Here is a 20,737-nt window from a genome sequence, read left to right on the forward strand (position 1 = left end):
ATGAAATTGAAGCAGCTAAATGGAATACAGCCATTATAACACCTGCGCTTTTCCTACTGTGATATGCTAAAAACACTTGTGTGAAAAACACCAACCACCTGCCAGTGACTACAGGTGAAAAGTAGTGTGTATGGCTAAGTCTGGCACATTCACATTATAGACCAAAATTCTCGAGTTAATTATTTTGGGTTTTACCTTTTTAAATAAAATAAACATAAACACTCCTTCACACTACATGTCAACTTTCAGCGTTTAGTTTATGCAGTGAGACAATTTTCAAAACAGAAATAACCTTGTGGGGACGGCTGGGTTTATCAGTATCTGGATCTCTCTAGTTACATATGGAAGCCATATTCTGAAATGCAATTTTAAATACTCTGGTTTGAAATTTGATCTTTAATTGCACAAAGCCAACTTGAGAGACAATAAAAAAAAAAAAGACTTGATTAGAGTTTAGAAAATGTTGGACACTTATTTTTAAAAGACAGTCTAAAACTGTAAACGCATAATTAGAATTCATTTTTTTATTGTATTTTTTGTATTGTGCAACTTGATATTGTTGAACAATTTAAGATTAACTGGTATTATGCAGCCTACAGTATGTTGGCATTCAATTGCCTATAAAATTCAAATCCTTTCTTTGGAACTATTGTAATGTAGCAGAACTTTTTAATTCCATGTCTCATAAAATAGTGCTGCAACTTTATTTGACTACCAATTTAGTTCTACAATTCTACACACTGAAAGAATGACATCAGATAAAATAACAAACACAGCATGGTTAAATTAATGCAGCAGAGGTAGAGATAGACAGATATGTTTTTTTCAGGGCTGATACCGATACCGATTATTAGTAGTCAAGGAGGCCGATAACCGACATTTAAAGCCGATATTCATTTGCAGTAAAAGTGAAAATATTGGCGTCAAAATTTTGTATAATACAAACACTTAACTTTGTTTAAATGCCTTTAAGCATATGCATAAGAGCCAAAATAACCCAGTTTTAAATTGATCTCTTATCGGCCGTCGGATTAAAAAAAAAAAAATGTAATTAAAAAAAAGGCCGATGCCTATATGCGTCAAAATGCCGAATATCGGCGCCGATAATCGGTCTATCACTAATCAGAGGCAGATTTATGCTGAGTTTACCATGGGTCTCATCTAAAAAATGTTTGATCCAACACTTCCCATAATGCTGCTTGATATCTAAGTAGAACTCAGTACATTTCTCATCTAAGTGGTTATAAGTACTAATAATACTGGGCCTATAATGTATTCCAAAGTGGCACTTTGTTAGAGAGTTTTTAAATCAACTCAAGCTAATTAACCACAATATGAAGAGAAATAAATACAACAATGATTATTATTTTTTTATTATTAATTTAAGTTAAATTATGTATTATTGAACAACCAGTAAAACCATGTTAAATCATCATTATTCAACAAAACATGTCAACAAATGTGTTATCCAGCTATGTCATTACATATCAATAATTGTGCCCTTATAGAAATCAACTGTTCAAAAGTCATAATACAGAAATGTTATGAGCATTGTGAAAGAATGTTTCCATTAGTTATATAAAGAAAAGACAACGTCCTCAGGCACATTTTATCCAACAATCATCTTTCCAGTTCTCAGCGAGGCTTTACATCACAGCTCTCCTTCTCATCAAAGTGTCATTACACTAACAAAATCTCTTTTCTTTTATTCTACATCATCTACAACTTCGATTGTTGGATTTGGTCACACTGTGAGAAAAATATATCACCTCTATGAAATAGTATATATTACTGCTTGCTAAGTCAATTTGTATAAAATTGTAGCCAACAGTAAAGCATGCATTTAGTTAAAACACATTCTGCATGTAATCATTCAGTCAGAGGGATCACAGAATACTAACAATTGTTTTTAAGTTAGTTTGAAATGGTTTGGATTTAAAGATAAAAACAGATGTTTGCAGAAGTTGGCTGGGCTTTGACCCTTCTTTATAAAATATCAACCCCACACAGCAGGGAGGGAGAATACTTTCATACATGTACAGTGCATACGTGGCCTCATTAAACAATCCATAGAAAATAATTCTAGCCATTCTTACAGTTGCTTTTTGACACACTTGACCAACTTCACCATTATCTTACAAAAGCTTTCAGTCCCATGAACTCATTTACCAGCATGTGGACACACAGACTAGTCAAAGTTCATTCATTCTAAGCCTCTCAAAAATCCTGCATCTGTGAGGTGAATCATTAGTTTGACAATGTTTCTGATGTCAGAGCAAAAGATGTGACAGGTGATGGGTCTTGGAATAGATGCAGATTGTTGTACCGTTCTGATTGAATTACAGCCACTGTTTTCTACAACTTCAAACAGAAAAGCTTCCCAGCCTACAGAGTATTTGACAGTAAAAACATTGTGTGTAAGATTTCCACTTAAGGCTGTGAGGAACAGTGAGGAACAGTATGAAACAATGTAAGACAATGACTATTAAGGCGTAGTAATTAAAATACTCACTGTTCTGAAGCAGTTGAACTTGATGTAAATGCATAAGGTTTAATCTTATTTTACAGGAAACTATTTTAAAGCTTCTCTAAGTATGTATCAGGCCTCTGCCCTAATTTGGCTGTTTATCCAATGCTAAATACACCATGACTGTTGTTTAAAGCAGTCATGCTGCACCATAATTCATGCGTATAAAAGGGTGAGGGGGTTGCTGCATACTTGTGCATCAGCCATGTGCAACCTTGCCTTCTATTAGCTGGCAGCAATACATCATGGGTAAATGATGCCTCTTTGCTGATTATCACAGTGTATTTTCAGATAACACGTTGGTCCTTCAGGGGAAACAACCAAAACAGATTTTGCTGTTGGTCTGTTCATAATCTAAAATGCTCTAACATTATGTAATGGTCTTAATAACATTCTGTTCTTGTTAGGAAGAAGAGATCTTCTTCACTGGCTCACACAGCGGAGCCGTCAGGCACACAGCAGAAAGTGAAGAAAAGACTGGGGAAAATTGTTATTAACTAAATTTACAACAGAATTACACCAAAGCAAAAATGGCAATCTAAATATGCAAATACTTGATTGGTTTTATGTATTTTTAAAGCTATTTTGTGCTAAAAATACAAGATTTTTAGATGTAATTCCCATTCCTGGTTTCGTTCCCATTCCCTAAATAATGCTCACAGCCTGCCACGTTTCCCTCTCATCCCCCATCCAGCAGGAAAACTGACCTGTAAATATTGCTCCAAAATGTTACTGAACGACATTTACAGGGGCTGACTGTGGTGTTTTTGACCACATATAGAGAGAAGAGAGAAGAGAAGATACAACATTGTTAAGTTGGGGTCTGTACAGGTAGGGTTGAAGGGTCACAGCCAGGAAACAAGTGCAGTGCAGCGGTCAGCTCACAGTTTGGAGCGCAGAGGCTTCAGGTACTTGTAGAAGGATTCATGGACCTGGAGAAAGAAGGATTGGTGCATTTGTTAAGATTTCATAATAAACAAATTAAGGGGTATTATCAGCATTCTGATTAGAGTCACCCCTGACTGACCTCTGTGGTGTTCAGGGGTGAGCTGCGAGCCCACTCAAACATGTTCTCATAGACGTTCCCGTCATATCGTCCCAGGACTGAATTCAGCTTCTTGTCATTGTGGTCAAAGGCGTCTACCAGAGCCACGGCGTTGGGCCTCAGCTGAGACAGGATCTCCTTGATACGAACTGACGTCTGCAGCACCTGGGGCACACTCAGCAGTCCAGCCTGGAGTAAAAACAAGCAGATGTGGATCAAACGTGTCGCTAAACCTCACTCAGCCGCTGAAAAAGGGAGGACATGTTCTGACTTCAGAGAAAGCATGAAGTCCTCCTTATTCAATTCAAAAGGTCATATGGATATTTAACTAATTTGCTTTGCTGGAATGGCACAAAAGGCACCAGCCACTCAACTAACACATTCAGCACACACAGACCACATATTGTTAGCTCATAGATAAAGAGGCGATTGAGGCTGGTTTTTCATTTGGAAGCAGGCCAGCAGTAGACAGAGCATGCAAATAAGAGGAGCAGTTGTGCACAATGTGCCTGTAACATCTATAATAATTAAACACAGACTTTGGACCTTGTTGCATCTACATGTTACATTCATTCTCACCTGTAGGAAGTCTCCAGAGTTCTTTGTGATGCCCTGCAGGGCGTAGAGCAGAGCCAGGGTGGACATCACTGAGTGTACAGCTGTGTCGTTGATCACACCCAGCTTGTCAGCAAAGAGCTTCACTACAACATAATGACAGTGGGCCTGGAGACACCAAATAGAAGGACACATTAATGAATGAAAGACATGCAGAGAAAAAACACTACGAGCAGGAAATGTACAGAAACAGGGAGAATGATGAGCATAATTTGAGTCTAAATTCAAGCATCACTAGAACAACATTTTCAGCCTGGGAGCTCAGCATCAATTCCTGCACCAAACAATACATCCAAATCTGTGAATTGAAAGATCTGATAAGCACTGAACTTACATCTGAGGCTCTGACCAGGTCGATGGCGCTGTTGTTCCAGGCGTCCTCCTGACTCTTTCTGCGCTGCAACTCCTGCTGGATGCTCTTAGCTGCTAGCTCTACAAGACTACAAACACATCAACCAAATATGTCATCAATACAACTGAATAGAAGAACAGAGGTCATCTCGAAAGGAATACGATTGTCTTTTTAGTCGAGTCGATCAGTCGAGTCTATAATTTTTATAGGAAGGGACAGAATGAAGAGATCCTTAGTTGAAGCAAAGACAAATGATTGCTAACACACCAATGTCCTGTCCCTTTTATACCTCTAATGTTTGGGACACGGCTGCCTCTGCCAGACAAAATTAACTTAGCTGTGACCAAGTATGAAGGGATGTGATCGGGTCAGGATGTCGTGTCAGGCATGAAAAGGGCAAATGGAGAAATATGGTCGACAGCAGAGAAGAGCAGATTTAGAATTCTCTCTGGAAAGCAGGTTAGACTAGAAAAAGAAACATCTAACCGTGTAACTCTGTCTGCATATATCCCTCCTCTTTCAGAGCACACACTTATATTGAAGGCATTGAGCACACATCTAATAAAAAAAACTGAAAGGCAAATTATTAGATCTTAATGGCCACCATTACATGCAACCATGAGCCAAGAGTAGAGCAAGGGTGCACTTACAAAATGTCTAAAAATGTGGAAAATACTAAATATTTAATGTAACCAGAAAAGAAAACACAGATCAAAGTCTATCAGCTAGGGTTTTTTTTTTTTCCTCTCCTGCTCTCGTCTCTTACATGGCAGCCCGTAGTTTGTAGACCTCCACCAGGCTAGCCAGGTCGTTTATGTCGACCACGGTTGGCCTGGCAGCGACGGGCTGGGGCTGGACCCTCCGATGTTCAGCTTCATTCAGGTAAGACACGATGCCGCTCAGCTGCTGGCCTGCCTTAGCCTGCCGGTAGCTCTTCACCAGGTACCTGCAGAGACAAAAGTTTACTGTCAGTGAAATCAGCCATACCTGAATTTTTCTTGGTTGATTGTTTTTAATGAGTCTAAAATGATGAGTTGTGAAAGTGTTCTTGTGTTATATATCCCCAGAGCTATATATAGATATCTCTATATCACTTGAAAAAAGGTCAAGATATCAGAGAAGGATTCTGAAACTGCACAGTTGACCTTTGGTAACAGTGATAAGAGATGTCTGTATATTTTTACGCATGTTTCGCTGTCTCGTTTTATTAAATTCAAGTGTGTGAGTTGAGTGCTTCTTCTGTGTGTGTATTGGTGTTTAACTACCTTTACAATAAACTATGCATGTAAGGAATTAAGGAGTTACTATAAGTGCTGTCAAGTGCTGACGACATACTAACAAGAGTGTGAACTGTGAAGTTGTTCCGGGTGACTTGTCCTATATGTGGTCCTACATTCCTGTGATGAGTTACCTTGCAGTCTGCAGCATCATGACCGTGTTCTCTCCCTCATAGGTGCATGTAGGGGTGAACTGGACGTAGATGTCGGGTAAGGCACTGCTGCAAGAGTAGCCATGGCCGCCACATGACATACGGCACACCTCGATGCCAGAGTTGGTCTCCCATGTAGTGAAGGCCTTCAGGCCCGCAGACAGGGCATGGAGCTGCAGATTGGATGGAAACAGATTTATGTAGCCTATACATTGGTTGGAAGATACAAATAGGACTCAGAGCTTTAAAAAATATGCCATGCGATGAATTAACAGCCTGCTTCAGTATGCATGAATGTGTATACAACATTAACTTTCACATTACTGATATCACCATTCAAACAACACATTCACTCTAGAAAAGCTGGAGTCGAGAGTTTACATCCTACATGTGTATGTCCAGTCAGTACCTCAGGCAGTTCACTGAAGTCCCCCTCGTTGATGTCTCCACTGATGCGGTGGTATGTCTCTCTCATATACTGGCCCACAAAATGGAAGGCGTAGGCCGTAGCCAGCAGAGGGAACAGCTTGTACTGCTGCGTCTGGTAGTCCAGGATCTGTGGCTCTGGCTCTCTGAAGTCACAGAAACACACAGGTTTCAGTATCTAATAAAAGGTTATACCTCCCTTTGATGCAGGAGGATGTGATGAGAGCTAGAATCATTACAACATTTCCTGAACAAATGCTCTGCTTTAGATGATCTTATCAAGGCCTTCTAAATAGTATAATTCTGTTCTGACACATTGATCCTCTTCTGTTAGCTACCCAATATCAGCTGGTGGTGAAATTTAACTCTTCAACATTTTATTTCTGATGCTCCCAACCTCCAAAACTCAAAAGCACTAAAAAGGAAGATCTTATTTTGAACTGTGTCTCCTGTGCATGCACAGCACGACCTTCAGCACATTTGCTTATACATGCAGCCTCTCTGAGTTACACAATGTTTGTGCTGATGTCTGTTGAAGATCTTTTCATTCATTCATGTTTTACTGACCCTGGCCGGATTTCAGACTGGTGACGAACAGAGCTGTAGCGGATGGCGATGGTGCAGGACTTGGACAGGGCCCGAGATGACTCGCCTACGATCATGGAACGGATGAACACCATGGTGCCGTAGGTCAGCTTGGCACTTGGTGGCTTCAAATAGGTCCCATCTGGCTCCACCTGGTGGAGAGAAAGAGTCATTGTAAATGCTGATGCTGACGCTTCAAGACACAAAGTCCCATTTCATCAGTGTGCATAAGGTGTGCATATCTAACGCTTATGCAGTCTATTACAACATTTCGTCACTTTGGAGGATTTAGTTTGCCATGCTGTAGAACTGTAAGTACAGAGAGGTGTTTCTACTCCTTTGTCCAACCCATTTTTATCAATGAGGTGTAGCTAACAACTCCCAACTAACCCTCCAAAATAATCAAAGAGTGGAATCAAAGCATCTCTAAATCTGTTTAAGGATTTATTAGAGGCCGGTTGTATTAGACGGCATTTGTAATAGCTAGGTAAACTTAATAAAATAGAAACTAAATGCCTATCATTGCTAAACTAGTGGAAACAAGCAATGGTGGAAGCCACCAATGACACTTTACTGTTGGCAAAGGTGCAATCCTCTTACAAAATAAAACTCTGAAAATAAGGACAATTTAATCAACCTAACAAATTCCTTAAATCTATGTAACCTCAGGAAAACTTCAAACTCAAGTAATGTCACATCACCTTGGCGTATTTCATCAGCATGTTCTCCCGTGGGATTCGTATGTTCTCAAGTTTCAGGTAACCGTTGTCAACTTCATTAAAGCCAAACTTTGGGCCGATGTCTCCGACCACAATACCTAAGAGAGAGAGAGAGAGAGAGAGAGAGAGAGAGAGAAGGGGCAGGAAAGGGAGACAAAATGACACAGAGTGAAAAAGCTGCAGAGGCAGGAAGGTAAAGGAGGGCTGATTTCACCACATCAAGGGAGACATCACAGACAGTGGTTACCTGGCAGGGGTAAATGTGTGCTCATGTCACGGATGGGCACAATGAAAGCATGAAGACCGTGACAGTTTCCCTGAGTGTACAGCTGAGCCAGAACTATGGCATGGTTTGAGGTCTTTCCAACTGAGAAAAAAACAAAAACAAAACATGTCATTAAATTAAATCTCATTCATGATTAAATTCCTTGTTCATGCACACAGGAGTTATGATACTAGGGCATTTCCAGGCTGCAGAGCTACTCTTTGTTGGTCCTAAACATAAGGACTACTAACACAGCAGAAACACAACAGTGTGAATGCACTCACGTCCTCCAGGCCACCATTTGATGGAGCTGATTGTGGGACTGTTCATGACAAACTCCTGTGTGGCGGGGTCATATGTGGCGGTGGTCTCCAGCCCTCTGAGGTGAGTGCCTACACAGAGACAACAAATCAAAGCCCACCACACACAAACACACAACACGTACATACGAACATAGTACACGGTTGAAGAGCGAAAAAGAAAGATTACTTAACATCGGCGGTGAGTCATTAAGACAATAATGTGTTTTACAACGAGCATAAGTTATCCCAAGACTAACTACTAACATTGAAATGACATAGCAATGAAGATGATTCAATTAGTCATAGTGAATACAATCATAATCAATCATACAGGCAGGACAAGATCAAAACAACAATAGGACAATGGATGAGAGTCACAGACATGTTCAGCCCTCGACAGGTGTTTGCACTCTTTCCAATGACAATTCAATGAATGACAGAGACGTGGAATTTGTAGGTGTTTGACAGATCTAAAAACATGTGTAACAAACACATTTAAGATAACTCAATTCATGCTGCGCCTAAACCATGCCATTTGTATCCACAGAGTCCACAGAGGGGCGTGACTGGTGGGTTTCCTAATCACATTTCTATCTGAATGGATTCAAGCTAGAAGCTGTGGTGTTAAACTAGCCTACAGCCAAAGACAGATCTCAAACCCGTGCTAAAACAAACACATGAAAACAACCAAAGATTGATTTTGACAGAAAAGAAATGGACTGCAACTCATGAAGAGAAAAAAAGAAAACATGAGCCAACATTTCCTTCAGTTTTAATAAATTCATCCAGTCAGTGAGCAGACACAAGTGGTCAGACAGTAAGTGCAACCAAAGTATTTCTGCCTTCCATACTGAACATAACAGTGCTCACATGCAGCTTGTTACCATGGATGCTTTGTATGCATTCACTGCTAATTTAACTTAAAGCAGCTACGAGAATCAAGTTAAACTTGGGATTTGTTTACAGCCTGTCCGTCCACTCGTGTATCATAATGATAGTTAGCATGTTGAAAACACTTGTTAGAAAACCAATCAACTTTTGCAGATGATGAATGGAAGTTAAGTCCACATGCATATTAAAAGTAAAACTAGTTGTAATAACTACATTTATCATAATATTACAACAGTCAACATTTGTTTTAGCCAGAGAATGAGAACTCTCTGAACCTCTTGGGTTAGAGTATGGCCCATCTAACCATCATGACCTCACAGTTTTTGGGTTCTATTGACTATGGCAATGTTAAAGAAATGAACTATAACCTGTTTGTACGACCTGTTTGTTGACAGGCCTAAACAGGCCTGATAATAGGACTTGGTTAATTTTACCGTGGCCCATCTCAGTCTGAGCGTAGGTGCCGATGATCTCAAGGTTCCAGGCGGGCATGAAGAAGCGGTCCATTTGCTCTGGGGTGGCCTGGTTGAGCAGTGTGGGCAGGAACATCCCCAGATGGAGATCCAGGGGCTCCGGCCTGTCCGGGTGCACACAGCTGGGCCAAGCAGCACAGGGGCAAAGGGGGAAAGGTGGTAATGCAGAAAGGGCAAAGAGGGAGATGCATAGGGAATTTCATGGATAGGTTGGTGCAGATAGGTGAGTGAGAGTTTTAAATCCACAAGAGGGATTGTGGGTGATTATCGATGTGGTTCATATCAAGAAGCAGAGACGGAAGAGATGAAAACAGGGGTTGTGCAAACAAATGGCATGGACAGAGTGACATAGACAAATTATTACATATCATGCATATTGGAATTATTGAGCTGATTATAAGATCATAAATTCAATTCCGTTCAATTCTGTCGTTCAAAAACTAAAAATGGATCACGGACACGATACACATATTTTGGACACTTAAATTGGGCTTGGCAGATAACAGCGTAATGTTTTCATTTCTTTAATCTTTATTTTTAAAGTCCTTCTGACAACAAATTGTCCGGGGTTCTTATCATTCTTTCTGCTTTTCTTGGTCTCTTGTAAACTGAACATTTGGAGGTTTTGATTAAACAACATTTCTTACATTAATCTCAGGTTACCTTGTGCTAAAGGCTATTGTGATGTTTATTTTAAATGTTTTCTGAGGTTATGTCATACACTTAACTATTGACAAAGATCATCAGCTGATTAATCCATGATGAAAAGAATCATTAATTGCAGGCCAAGAAAAGTTGTTTATCGAGGGCGCATGTTGTGACCTTATGTTCCCTTGTTGTTAAACGATAGTCTTGGCCCACACTGGCCAAAACACAGGTGAACTAAATGTTCATTAAAGAATGAACTCTCATTGTGGCTTTGGTAAGATTAAGAGACAAATTCATAATGCCATCCACTTGGCTTTGTTACAGTGAGGGAGAAAACAAAAGCTGGCTTGGCCTACATTCCCTCTCACTGCGGACTCTTCGGCCTCTCCGATTACAAAGAGACATTCAGGAGCTGGAGCCTCATTATGGGCTCCCAGGGCTGCGTATCTCTGCTGCACATGATGCAGCTTCCCTTGCTTTTGATGTGAGGTTACATGACAAGAGTAATAATAAAATGGTTCTGATCTACTAATTCACACACCGGCACGACTTCACCATTTCTGCTCAGTTGAGATGTCAGCAGCCACACTGAAGAGAGTTCATCATTTGTATTTCACAGATTGAAAACAATCAAAAACACACACAAGCAGCATGATCATCCTTCATTACATCAGGAGGGGGTGGGAGGGTTGTGAGGAGGAAAGCAGCAGAACCGAACCGGAGGATTTTTTTAAAAGACGAAACACAACTAACTAATTTTATTGTAACGTGCTAGTTACCCTGAAGGTGTGAAGGAGAGCCACTCGTGGAGCAACATTAATAAAGCAGCTACATCTACATGTACTACTCACGTATTACCATCTGTTGTTAAAAGAACAGATTGTCTGGACATGCAGCTATTGTTAGCATGATGTTTTTTTCGACATGATTTGGATCTGTCAAACACACAGAACAAATTACCAGAGCTACTGCTCCGACTTGTTGAAAGAGGCCCGTTTTCCAGCCCACAGTATCATTTTGTGAGAGAATTTAAAACATAAAAGCCAATTTGTGGTTTGTTTTTAAAACACCTGTCTGAGAGCTTTACTTAAAAAAAAAAGGAAACAATTTAAGGGCTAAGTCCCGGACTGACCGTGACCCATCTCAGTTTGGGCGTACGTGCCCATGACCTGGAAAGACTCTGCCAGCGGTAACCATTTCCTGGACTGCTGAGGGTCACACTGGCTGTACAGGGTCGGGAGGAACATGGCAAAGTGTAGCCCAAAGGCCTCGTGATGGTGGCCCCTAACCGAACTGGGTGAAGGGAAAGTATAAGATACAAAACTTGAGTTGAAAAATTGTGTTTGTTGCATAATTTGTGTATTTGCTGACTTACTGTTGGAAGAACTGAAAGACAATGTGATTTTTATGGCTGAGTTTATCTCAAGCATACAATCTTGTTTATAGCTTAGAGATGGCTGCCTCACCACTAGAGTTACATTGCATCACAGAGCTCTCAGGGAGACGCTAACGTGTTAACGTCAGTGACAGTAATTGTAGATGGACGACGTGTCTTCATCTGCTCCCTTGTACGAAAGTGATGCCAAAACAGCCCCCGTGATACGAGCACCTTGCAGAGTCTGCGCAGTAGAGATTGGCAGGTGGAGCCGCCGTAGTCACTTCTGCTAACCAAAACGCACATTTAAATTACAAAAAAAAAAAAGCAAGGATCCTGCACGCCGGCGTATTTAACAGCAGAACATTTTTTTGTGTTGGTCTGAGGTTAACGTTCACAGATACAATAACTTCAATGACTGTAGTGATTGTATTTGTTACGTCTCCTCTCGATGTTCCTCCTCTACTGTGCTAATCTGGAACAAATCGGCTGCAGGAGCCGGATTTGTCAACAGAGCTGTCAATCATCATTTTTCCAGCATCAAATCACTAATTAAAAATAAACGTGTCAGAAAGATGAACACTTGGACGTAAATCAGCATGATGAGAATTCACTATAATGACAGAAACCTTGTCTGAGAAAAATGTATTTGGTGTGTATTTTGATTTTATAGTTTGACTCATGTCCCATCTGTTAACATGGAGGAGGCGGGCTTTATGACCTAGACTGCAGCCAATCAGCAGGGGGCGCTCCAAATGTTTTGGCTTCACTTTTAGGGAGCTGTTATGTCGGCCATCTTTTTATAAAGTCTATATTTAACGTCTGTCTGATGTTGATAATAAATGTACATTTGCATGCTTCATAAAGGCAGCATTTCCTTAAAGGATGATCTATTAAAATGCTCCGAATTATATAACTTACACGAGCTATGACTGCAAACCTCTGACACAGTTTTAATCTTATGATGGCCTTTGATCTGACGTTATTTGTTGGTGGGCCACACACAGTTACTGAACATGCAAATGTATAAACCGTCCTATTGTTTAGTTGTCAGAGCAAAGTTCTGAGTTTGATTTTAAAGAACCGTTCAGCAGCTGGAAACTCATAATGGGCCCCACAACACATGCATTTCTGCTGCACTTAATATTGCTTTACTTGCTTTTCATGTAAGGTTGCATGACAAGAATACAAACAAAAATGGTTCTGATCTACTAATTCACAAACCAGCACAACTTCTTCACACAATATGTCAGCAGCAAGCCAAGGACATATTAGGAGATATTATTTGCAAAAGGATGCAAAGCAGTTAAGACACATAAAGCGTCATCATCAGTGCATTGTCATAACATAAGAGGGCAAGCGAGAATTGTGTGCAGGAAAGCAGCAGTGTCGATGGGAGTATGTTTTGGAACGGACAAACTAATTTCTTTTTTTCTGCTGGTAATCCTGAGGATGTAAAGAGGAGCCACTAGTGGAAGGATGTTAAAGCAGCTACATCTACATGTGTTAGTCACAAGTCCCAATTGTTAGAACATACATGCAACTACTGTTACAATTTGACATGATTTGGATCTGTCAAACACATGCAAGAAATGCCGGCAAAAACAGGCGATTGTTCTGCCCGAAAAACTAATTAACGCCAATTTGTGCAACTTTACTTCATTACAATGAAGTTGTGTCTGAGGGCCTTACATGAAAAGCAAGTAATTAAGTGAAGGGCTAAGTCCTGGACTGACCGTGACCCATCTCAGTTTGGGCGTACGTGCCCATGACCTGGTAGGACTCTGCCTGAGGTAACCATTTCCTGGACTGCTGAGGGTCACACTGGTTGTACAGGGTGGGGAGGAACATGGAAAAATGAAGCCCAAAGGCCTCACGTCCGTTTCCCTTAACCATACTGGGTGAAGTAAAAGTAGGATAGGATAAAACTTTAGTTCAGACTATCTGTTACTCAAACTTTTGTGACTGGTGAATTTGCTATACTTTTACTGGAAGCGCTAAAAGACAATGCGATTATTTTGTGGCTAAACTGTATGCTTGAGATAAACTCTCTTTCAGCTTGGACATAATCATCTTACATAATACTCACTGTTCAAATAAGTAATTCAAGCTTTTTTGTATGCCTGAGGTACTTCTTCAAAACTGGCTGCATATTTTATATAGACTTTACTCCTGACATGGAGTAGGTTTGTGCCTGACCACCCGTCCTACAAATATTGACTCGTGCAGAGGGCATGCAAGGTACAAGATGTATACATTTGATCCACATCAATCCTTTTAGAAGCGGTCAGATTGATATGATGACCAACAGGATATACCTGAAATTGGCTTAAAGATGTGCAGGAACAGAGCACACTGACAGTTTCACAAGTATCTGAAAAACTCGCGATATACAATCTGTTTCAGCGCCTCTTAAAGTGACACGTCACACTCTACATGTGTCACCTGCATGGGATTGTACAGTAGGAACATGCTGTATGTGATCAAAGCACTCTATTAGAGATTTAACTAACATCTGTTTGATATTATCCACAATAGATGTACATTCACTCGGTTCATAAAAGCAGCTTCTTGAAAGGATGATCTATTACATTGTAATATATTATACAGCTAGTGAAAGGTGGGTGATTGCATACCCTCTGACCTACTTCATGAACTTTGCTCCCTCTGACTTAACTTGGCTCTGGGCCACACACAGCTTTGAATGTTGTACTATAACCGTAAATTTCTAAATCACATGTTGTTGAGTGTGATAGCTTAAAGCACGGTTGTTGACATTTTTCCATTAACATTAACACTACATAGTATTTTAAACAAACTAACTATTTCCTATATTGTACATCAGTTAAAGAACAACCAGGTGTTATTTGATTACTGTGATAAAGTGCAGTGTGTGTTGGCATTAAGCCAATTTCTTTAACATCACATGTTCACCATGCGCATTTTGTGACTTTCCTTATCATATATGACAGTATAATAATAGTTTTCTTATGATTAAAAACATGTAGTCAGCAAGGTTAAAAGGATATTCACAAATACATATTGTGTTTTGATAAACAGGTAAGAATAAATAATTGTAAATTACTACCATTAAACATTATTTCTCAATAAGTTTGGTTTATGCCTGAATATGTCAAATCTTTTCCTAGCTGACAAACTTTTTGAGCACTTCCAAGGATATCTTCATGTAGGCCTCAGTGTCTACTAACAGTAGATTTGACTGTGTGTGGCTGCTCTCCCTTTTCCTTGCAATCACACAGACCGATCAGGATCTACAGTATGACTGTTGGTTGCACATGTCGTCTCCTTTACCACATACTTCTTATAGCAGTAGATCTCCTCGGGGTCTGCGATGCCGTACTCTCTGAGCTTCTGGATCATTTGGGCACTCTTTCTGACCGCCTGGTCATAGCGCTCACTGCGGGACAAGAAGCTTGGGTTGTCCTCCTTAAAGTCCGGGTCGCTGAGAACCATCGACTCTACAGTGGAGAGTGGAAATTAGATGAGAAATGTGTGTCTTAGTATAGAGCTGCTGTATTGTATACTGTGGTGGCAATTTTCTTTTCTCAAAGTTGTCTTTTGATGTCATTTAATTGAAGAATATTAAAAGATGAGTAAAAGCAATTAACAACTCGAGCTGGGTCAGACCAGCACTACACAGAACGCAGCTGTCTGACTGACTGACACAGACTCAAGGTTCACAGTGTATGTTATACCAGTGGTTTTCAAAGTGGGGGCCGCGGCTCCCTGGGGGGGCGCTAGGGGGGCCTCAGAAAATAGGAGGAAAAAAATGCAAAAAAAATAAAAATGTAATAACCATTTGTCCTGGACCTAACAACACGTAAACTGCCGTAATCTCGGATTCTCAAATTCAGCAATACAGAAAAATGGCCATGATTGCCCGAAATGCGTCCTCTGTCTGGAGACCCTCTCAAACGAGTGTTTAAAGCCTTCGAAACTTCAGCGTCACTTGATGCAAAAACATCCGGCTTGCTTTAGGCTAGATGTCTCATTTGGGAAGAAAGTTCAGGTTCAACAAAGCCCTCAGGATCTCCCATGGACACACCTTTGTGTTATTTCAGTCAGATAATCCAGACCATGAATACAGCTTCTTTTATCTAAAAAAGCATTTAAAGCATCCTAAATTATTGAAGGCGTACATGTGTGAGGCAGTGTATTCAAATGTTTTATGCTTTTGCAATGCTGTGTTTCATATAGTATATGTGCTTTTATGATGATACTGCAAGCGGTATACTTTAATTATACTGTACTACATGTAAAAGATCAACTAGGGACAGCAGTTAAAAATTCCACAAGTAGCCACAAACTCTTCAGTTTCATACCCCGTATGTGAATTATGTTTAATTGCATTGTCCCTTTTACGTACATAAATCATACCTTCTACATATAGTTACGCTGTGTATGATATATAAATAGGGCCTTTAGTTTAAAAGACGTGCCATGACCTGATGTAACCCTTGAACCTGTAGCCGTGGGGTCATTTGATTTACAATTCCGTCCATGTGGAATCAACCATACAGTATTTTATTCTCTGCGTACTGTTTTTCCTGCAGGGAATATGTTAGCCAAGAAGTACACTTGCACAGGCATTGACACGCGAGACTAATAGTTGGTAAACATTACATCACTGGCCTCTAAACAACTTTTATCAACAACTGTAAAGATGTTATACAGACGCCAAATTTCTCTTCTGGATATGCAAAACCACCCTAACATAAGTGATTTTAGAAATAACATCCTAAACGAACCTTATGTGGGATACTTTTTAAAATAACGTATACGTCTGGTACAAGTCAGGAAAACTTGAACGTTTACCTGGTTAGCGCCCGTAGGAAAGCCATTAGCAACGTAAAAGCAAACAGCCGATAAAGAGCATTAACGTGTTAGCTACATTTCTCCACAATACCATTTTCTTGAAACATATTATTACTGTCATTATCATCTACACATCAAGTTTCTGATAACTATATTTAAACGAGCACAACAAGAAGACGTTTCAAACTCACCAATTTCTCGCCTTCTTTTTGTCTTTTCTGGGCCTCCGTCTAGAATGTTGGTCAGCTTCTCGACGTCAAAGGTGGCGTTTTTCCGCTCTTTTAAAATATCAGGATTCATGGCTGTTTATCTGACTGAAAACTATATTTATTGTGTAAAATGTCTGTTGAGGGTCGTATTGTTTAACCTCCTGCAGTCTCAACCTGACAAGTCCTCCTCAACGACACGGCCTACCCTTGACGCAGCCGCAGTGAGGTCTAAGAGGCGGAGATAAACAAGTCATGTGACATAAACCACGGAAGTACTTAGCCTTCCTTACCTCCGTATTCACACCATTACCCTTTTTTTGGTCACTTATTTTTCTTTCCAGTTGTTTAATTTTTTATCACTATGCTTCCCGCAGCTGCAGTTTTTCATTTTCCCTGGGAAGTTAATTCTGGAGCAGTGAAGGAAGGAGAATCAGTAAGAATATTTGGCAGGTGAGTTTTGTTTGTGACTCAAAGCACATGAGTTTAGCAAGGTTTTTTGTTTTGTTTTACAAAGCAGTCTTAACACAACTTAGTTTATAAATAAATCATAAATCATCAAGTTTTGAAATTAGAATAAATGTGTGAAAGGCTCGGTATTAAATAGTCTTTAGGCACGTAGTGGAAGTAAAATTTAACTAAAACTACACACAGAAATCATTAAACATGAACATAGTGTGCTTCAATATAGTTCAACATTTACAAGAAATACAATACAACATAAACTCTTTTCTACTTTTTACTGTAACACAATGTTTGAGCATATGTTATTATCTTGTAATTGTCACTCAGTAGTAACACGTTTCACTTTAACTGCAGTAGGCTACATCATTTTCCACCTTGGAAATTATAATTGTTTTTGTTGATATATTGGTTGTTTAGTAAAACACAGAAATGACATGACAAAACACTGTCATTTTAAGAACTTTAGACCTACCTGTTCAATTTTCCAGACTGGCCTGCTATCAACCTGAGGAGTCCAGGGCAACGTTATCAGCCCAGCATGCTTCAAAAGATCACAATGTGGTCGTCCACACGTTGTTTGTGGAGCCCTTTGACCCAATAATTGGGGCCCAGTACGTAGTTCTGGGTGAGATGGAAAATGCTGAGGGTAAGGAAATACTTTTTGTTTGCTAATAATGGGAAATATCGAAGTTGTCTGCTTTTCTTTGGGCCAGAAGTCAGTCAAACAAGACATGGACAGGCTATCTGAAAGCAATGTCATCAGATGTATAAATAGAACATGACACTGCATAAATAAACTATTAATAAATATTATACGGTCTAAATGTTTTTTAAACTCTGCTAGAGATCCTGCAAGAATATAAAAACATTTTAAGGCTTATTCACCATTACAGGATTTAGTGTAAAAATAAATTGTATTAAGCAACCTTATGAAAATGACTTTGTTGCCGACCTGGTCACAATCAAAACTCTTTAGTCTCAGATAAAAGTGTGTGCCTCTTTTTACAGTTTCGCTCACATTCATTTAATTAAATCTTGATCACTGGGCTTATTTAAATACACCCTGGGCTCCTGCCACGATCACCTGCTTATCTGTATCTTCTGTTCTGCCAGATGTTGGTATGATGGTCCGTGCCCGTGTGCTGAACTGCGTTGACGGAGTAAACATTGCTCTTCTGCAAAAAGCCATCAATGAGCAAAGGAGCTTCTTCAAAGAAAGGGAGCAGAAACAAAGCGAAGCTGCACAAACTGCACATGCACCCTGACCATGGTCTTTGTTCGTCGCGTTCCCCATGATGCTCATGGAGTATCAGGACTAAAGCTGACTCTTGAACTGTTGCCAAGGTGCACTGGATGCTGGAGTTTACTTTTAAGACATTTTGGTTCAGTGTAAATGTCAGAAGTTTTCTTCAGTTTAAAGGACTATTTTGTCTAGCTTTAACCAAAACCAGTTCTGAGGTTTGCTTTTTAACAATCAAAGCCCCAACTGAATAGATTGATATTCGATCCACAACTATAAATGCTAAACACTCATATTGAGCATGTAGTACCGATAAGACCATACAATATATGTACATATAGTATATAAACCAGGATTTGCTCTGATGTCCCACTTGTAGAATGTAAATTAAATAGTTTTATGAATTCATGTTCTCGCCATAGTGATAAATAAAAAGCCTATAAACATAAGTATATGTCTGTTTATCTACCACATGACTTCAGTGAATTAAGACAAGAATAAATGTTTGTTCACCTCTATTTACAGCTCGGAACACACTGACACTAATACTTGTCATCAACCAATGACCAACAGTATGCACTTCATTGTCTAATTATTGAGCTAAACAGGTCTTGGACTGTATGCTTAACCATTAGGGCTTTTGACCCATCATCACAGACGATGGCCTTAATATAAAGTAGAGATTATTTTTTTAGTGTATAACTTGATTAAGGAACCATTTTGAAAGTTGATTAATTTAAGCTTTTACTTCTCAGCAAAATGTTTCTTGATTTTAGGTTTTCAAATATGAAGGTTTGCAGCTTGTCTTTTTATGATTGCATTGATTTGGACTGCTGTTGAGACTAAACTGAATCAGTCAATTTGCATTTTGGAAAATTGTAATGGTCATCTTTATTTTCACTGCATCAACCCATGTCTATGAAGTGTTTTTTCTCTTTTACATTTTTAACGGAAGAATTTTAAGAGGCCAGAAGAGGTGAAAGCAGCCAGTATATCAAAAAATAATAGTTGTATGTGTATATATATATATATATATACATATATATTTATACATACAGTACTGTGCAGGTGTGAAAAAATGCTGTAAACTGAGAATGCTTTCAAAAATGGAAGTGTTAATAGTTTAAATTTTCATCATTTAACAAAATGCAGTGAATGAACAGAAGAGAAATCTAAATCAGATCAATATTTGGTGTGACCACCCTTTTCCTTCTAAACAGCATCAAGTCTTCTAGGTACACTTGCACACAGTTTTTGAAGGAACTCGGCTGGTAGGTTGTTCCAAACATCTCAGAGAACTAACCACAGATCTTCTGTGGATGCAGGCTTCCTCAAATCCTTCTGTCTCTTCATGTAATCCCAGACAGACTCCATGATGTTGAGATCAGGGCTGTGTGGGGGCCATTTTGACTCATCAGTCCAGAGCACCTGCTGTCATTTTTCTGCACCCCAGTTCCTATGTTTCTGTGCATAGTTGAGTCACTTGACCTTGTTTCCATGTCAGAGGTCTGGCTTTTTGGCTGCAACTCTTCCATGAAGAACACTTCTGGCCAGACTTCTCCTGACAGTAGATGGGTGTACCTGGGTCCCACTGGTTTCTGCCAGTTCTGAGCTGATCCTCATCGTTGCCCGTTTCTTTGTGCTTCTTCACAAGAGCTTGAACAGCACATCTTGAAACCCCTGTGTGCTTTGAAACCTTTGTCTGGGAGACACCTTGCTGATGCAGTATAACTACCTTGTGTCTTGTTGCTGTGCTCAGTCTTGTCATGGTGTCTGACCTGTGACATGAAGCTGTCTTCCACAACCTCACCTTGGTAGCAGAGTTTGGCTGCAGAGTTAGCTGCTCCTACACAGCTGTTTCTGTGTCAGTTAATGACTGTGTTTCAACCTACATGTGAAATTGATGATCATAAGCACCTATTTGGTATAATTGGTTGATCATACACCTGACTATAATCCTACAAAATCCCTGACTGTGTGCAAGTGTACCTTTTAAGAATTGATGCTGATTTGGAAGCAAAGGGTAGTAACACAAAATGTTGATTTGATAAAATAATTGATAAAAATAAACAATTATTTATATTTTTGAAAGCAATTTTTAGTTTAAAGCATTTTTTCACACACACACACACACACACACACACACACACACACACACACACACACACACACACACACACACACACACACACACACACACACACATACATATATATAAAAATCTTGTACTTACGCACTTTGTGCTTACGTACAAAAGTCTATGTAAACAGCATATTGATTTATTGATGTACACTTGTTGAAGGGGTACCTCCTGAACACTTGTGGTGCCTGACAGATG

General features: G+C 39.7%; 2 protein-coding genes across 4 annotated transcripts; one reads left to right on the forward strand and one right to left on the reverse strand.

The window, feature by feature from the left end:
- Positions 1-1,397: 1,397 nt before the first annotated feature.
- On the reverse strand, positions 1,398-16,895 carry acox1 (acyl-CoA oxidase 1, palmitoyl). Of its 3 annotated transcripts, none has more exons than XM_069665917.1 (14): positions 16,680-16,895; positions 14,972-15,131; positions 9,591-9,751; positions 8,248-8,355; positions 7,946-8,065; positions 7,681-7,796; positions 6,962-7,131; positions 6,378-6,540; positions 5,951-6,141; positions 5,306-5,485; positions 4,522-4,627; positions 4,152-4,295; positions 3,555-3,761; positions 1,398-3,459 (listed from the first exon to the last, which is right to left on the reverse strand). In XM_069665917.1, the coding sequence occupies exons 1-14, from the start codon at positions 16,786-16,788 to the stop codon at positions 3,409-3,411; spliced, it is 1,986 nt and encodes a 661-aa protein (XP_069522018.1). In that variant the 5' UTR covers positions 16,789-16,895; the 3' UTR covers positions 1,398-3,408. The 3 variants fall into 3 exon arrangements, with proteins under 3 accessions (XP_069522018.1, XP_069522019.1, XP_069522020.1); XM_069665918.1 differs by lacking the exon at positions 9,591-9,751 and adding an exon at positions 11,410-11,570; XM_069665919.1 differs by lacking the exon at positions 9,591-9,751 and adding an exon at positions 13,389-13,549.
- An 87-nt stretch (positions 16,896-16,982) lies between these two features.
- On the forward strand, positions 16,983-18,829 carry ten1 (TEN1 subunit of CST complex). Its single transcript, XM_069665920.1, has 3 exons — positions 16,983-17,147; positions 17,648-17,805; positions 18,273-18,829. The coding sequence occupies exons 1-3, from the start codon at positions 17,059-17,061 to the stop codon at positions 18,422-18,424; spliced, it is 399 nt and encodes a 132-aa protein (XP_069522021.1). The 5' UTR covers positions 16,983-17,058; the 3' UTR covers positions 18,425-18,829.
- The last annotated feature ends 1,908 nt before the right edge of the window (positions 18,830-20,737 follow it).

This window comes from Semicossyphus pulcher, unplaced genomic scaffold (assembly GCF_022749685.1).
Source record: "Semicossyphus pulcher isolate SPU_LCO1_2020_fin unplaced genomic scaffold, fSemPul1.0.p SCAF_17, whole genome shotgun sequence".
Lineage (NCBI taxonomy): Eukaryota > Metazoa > Chordata > Actinopteri > Labriformes > Labridae > Semicossyphus > Semicossyphus pulcher.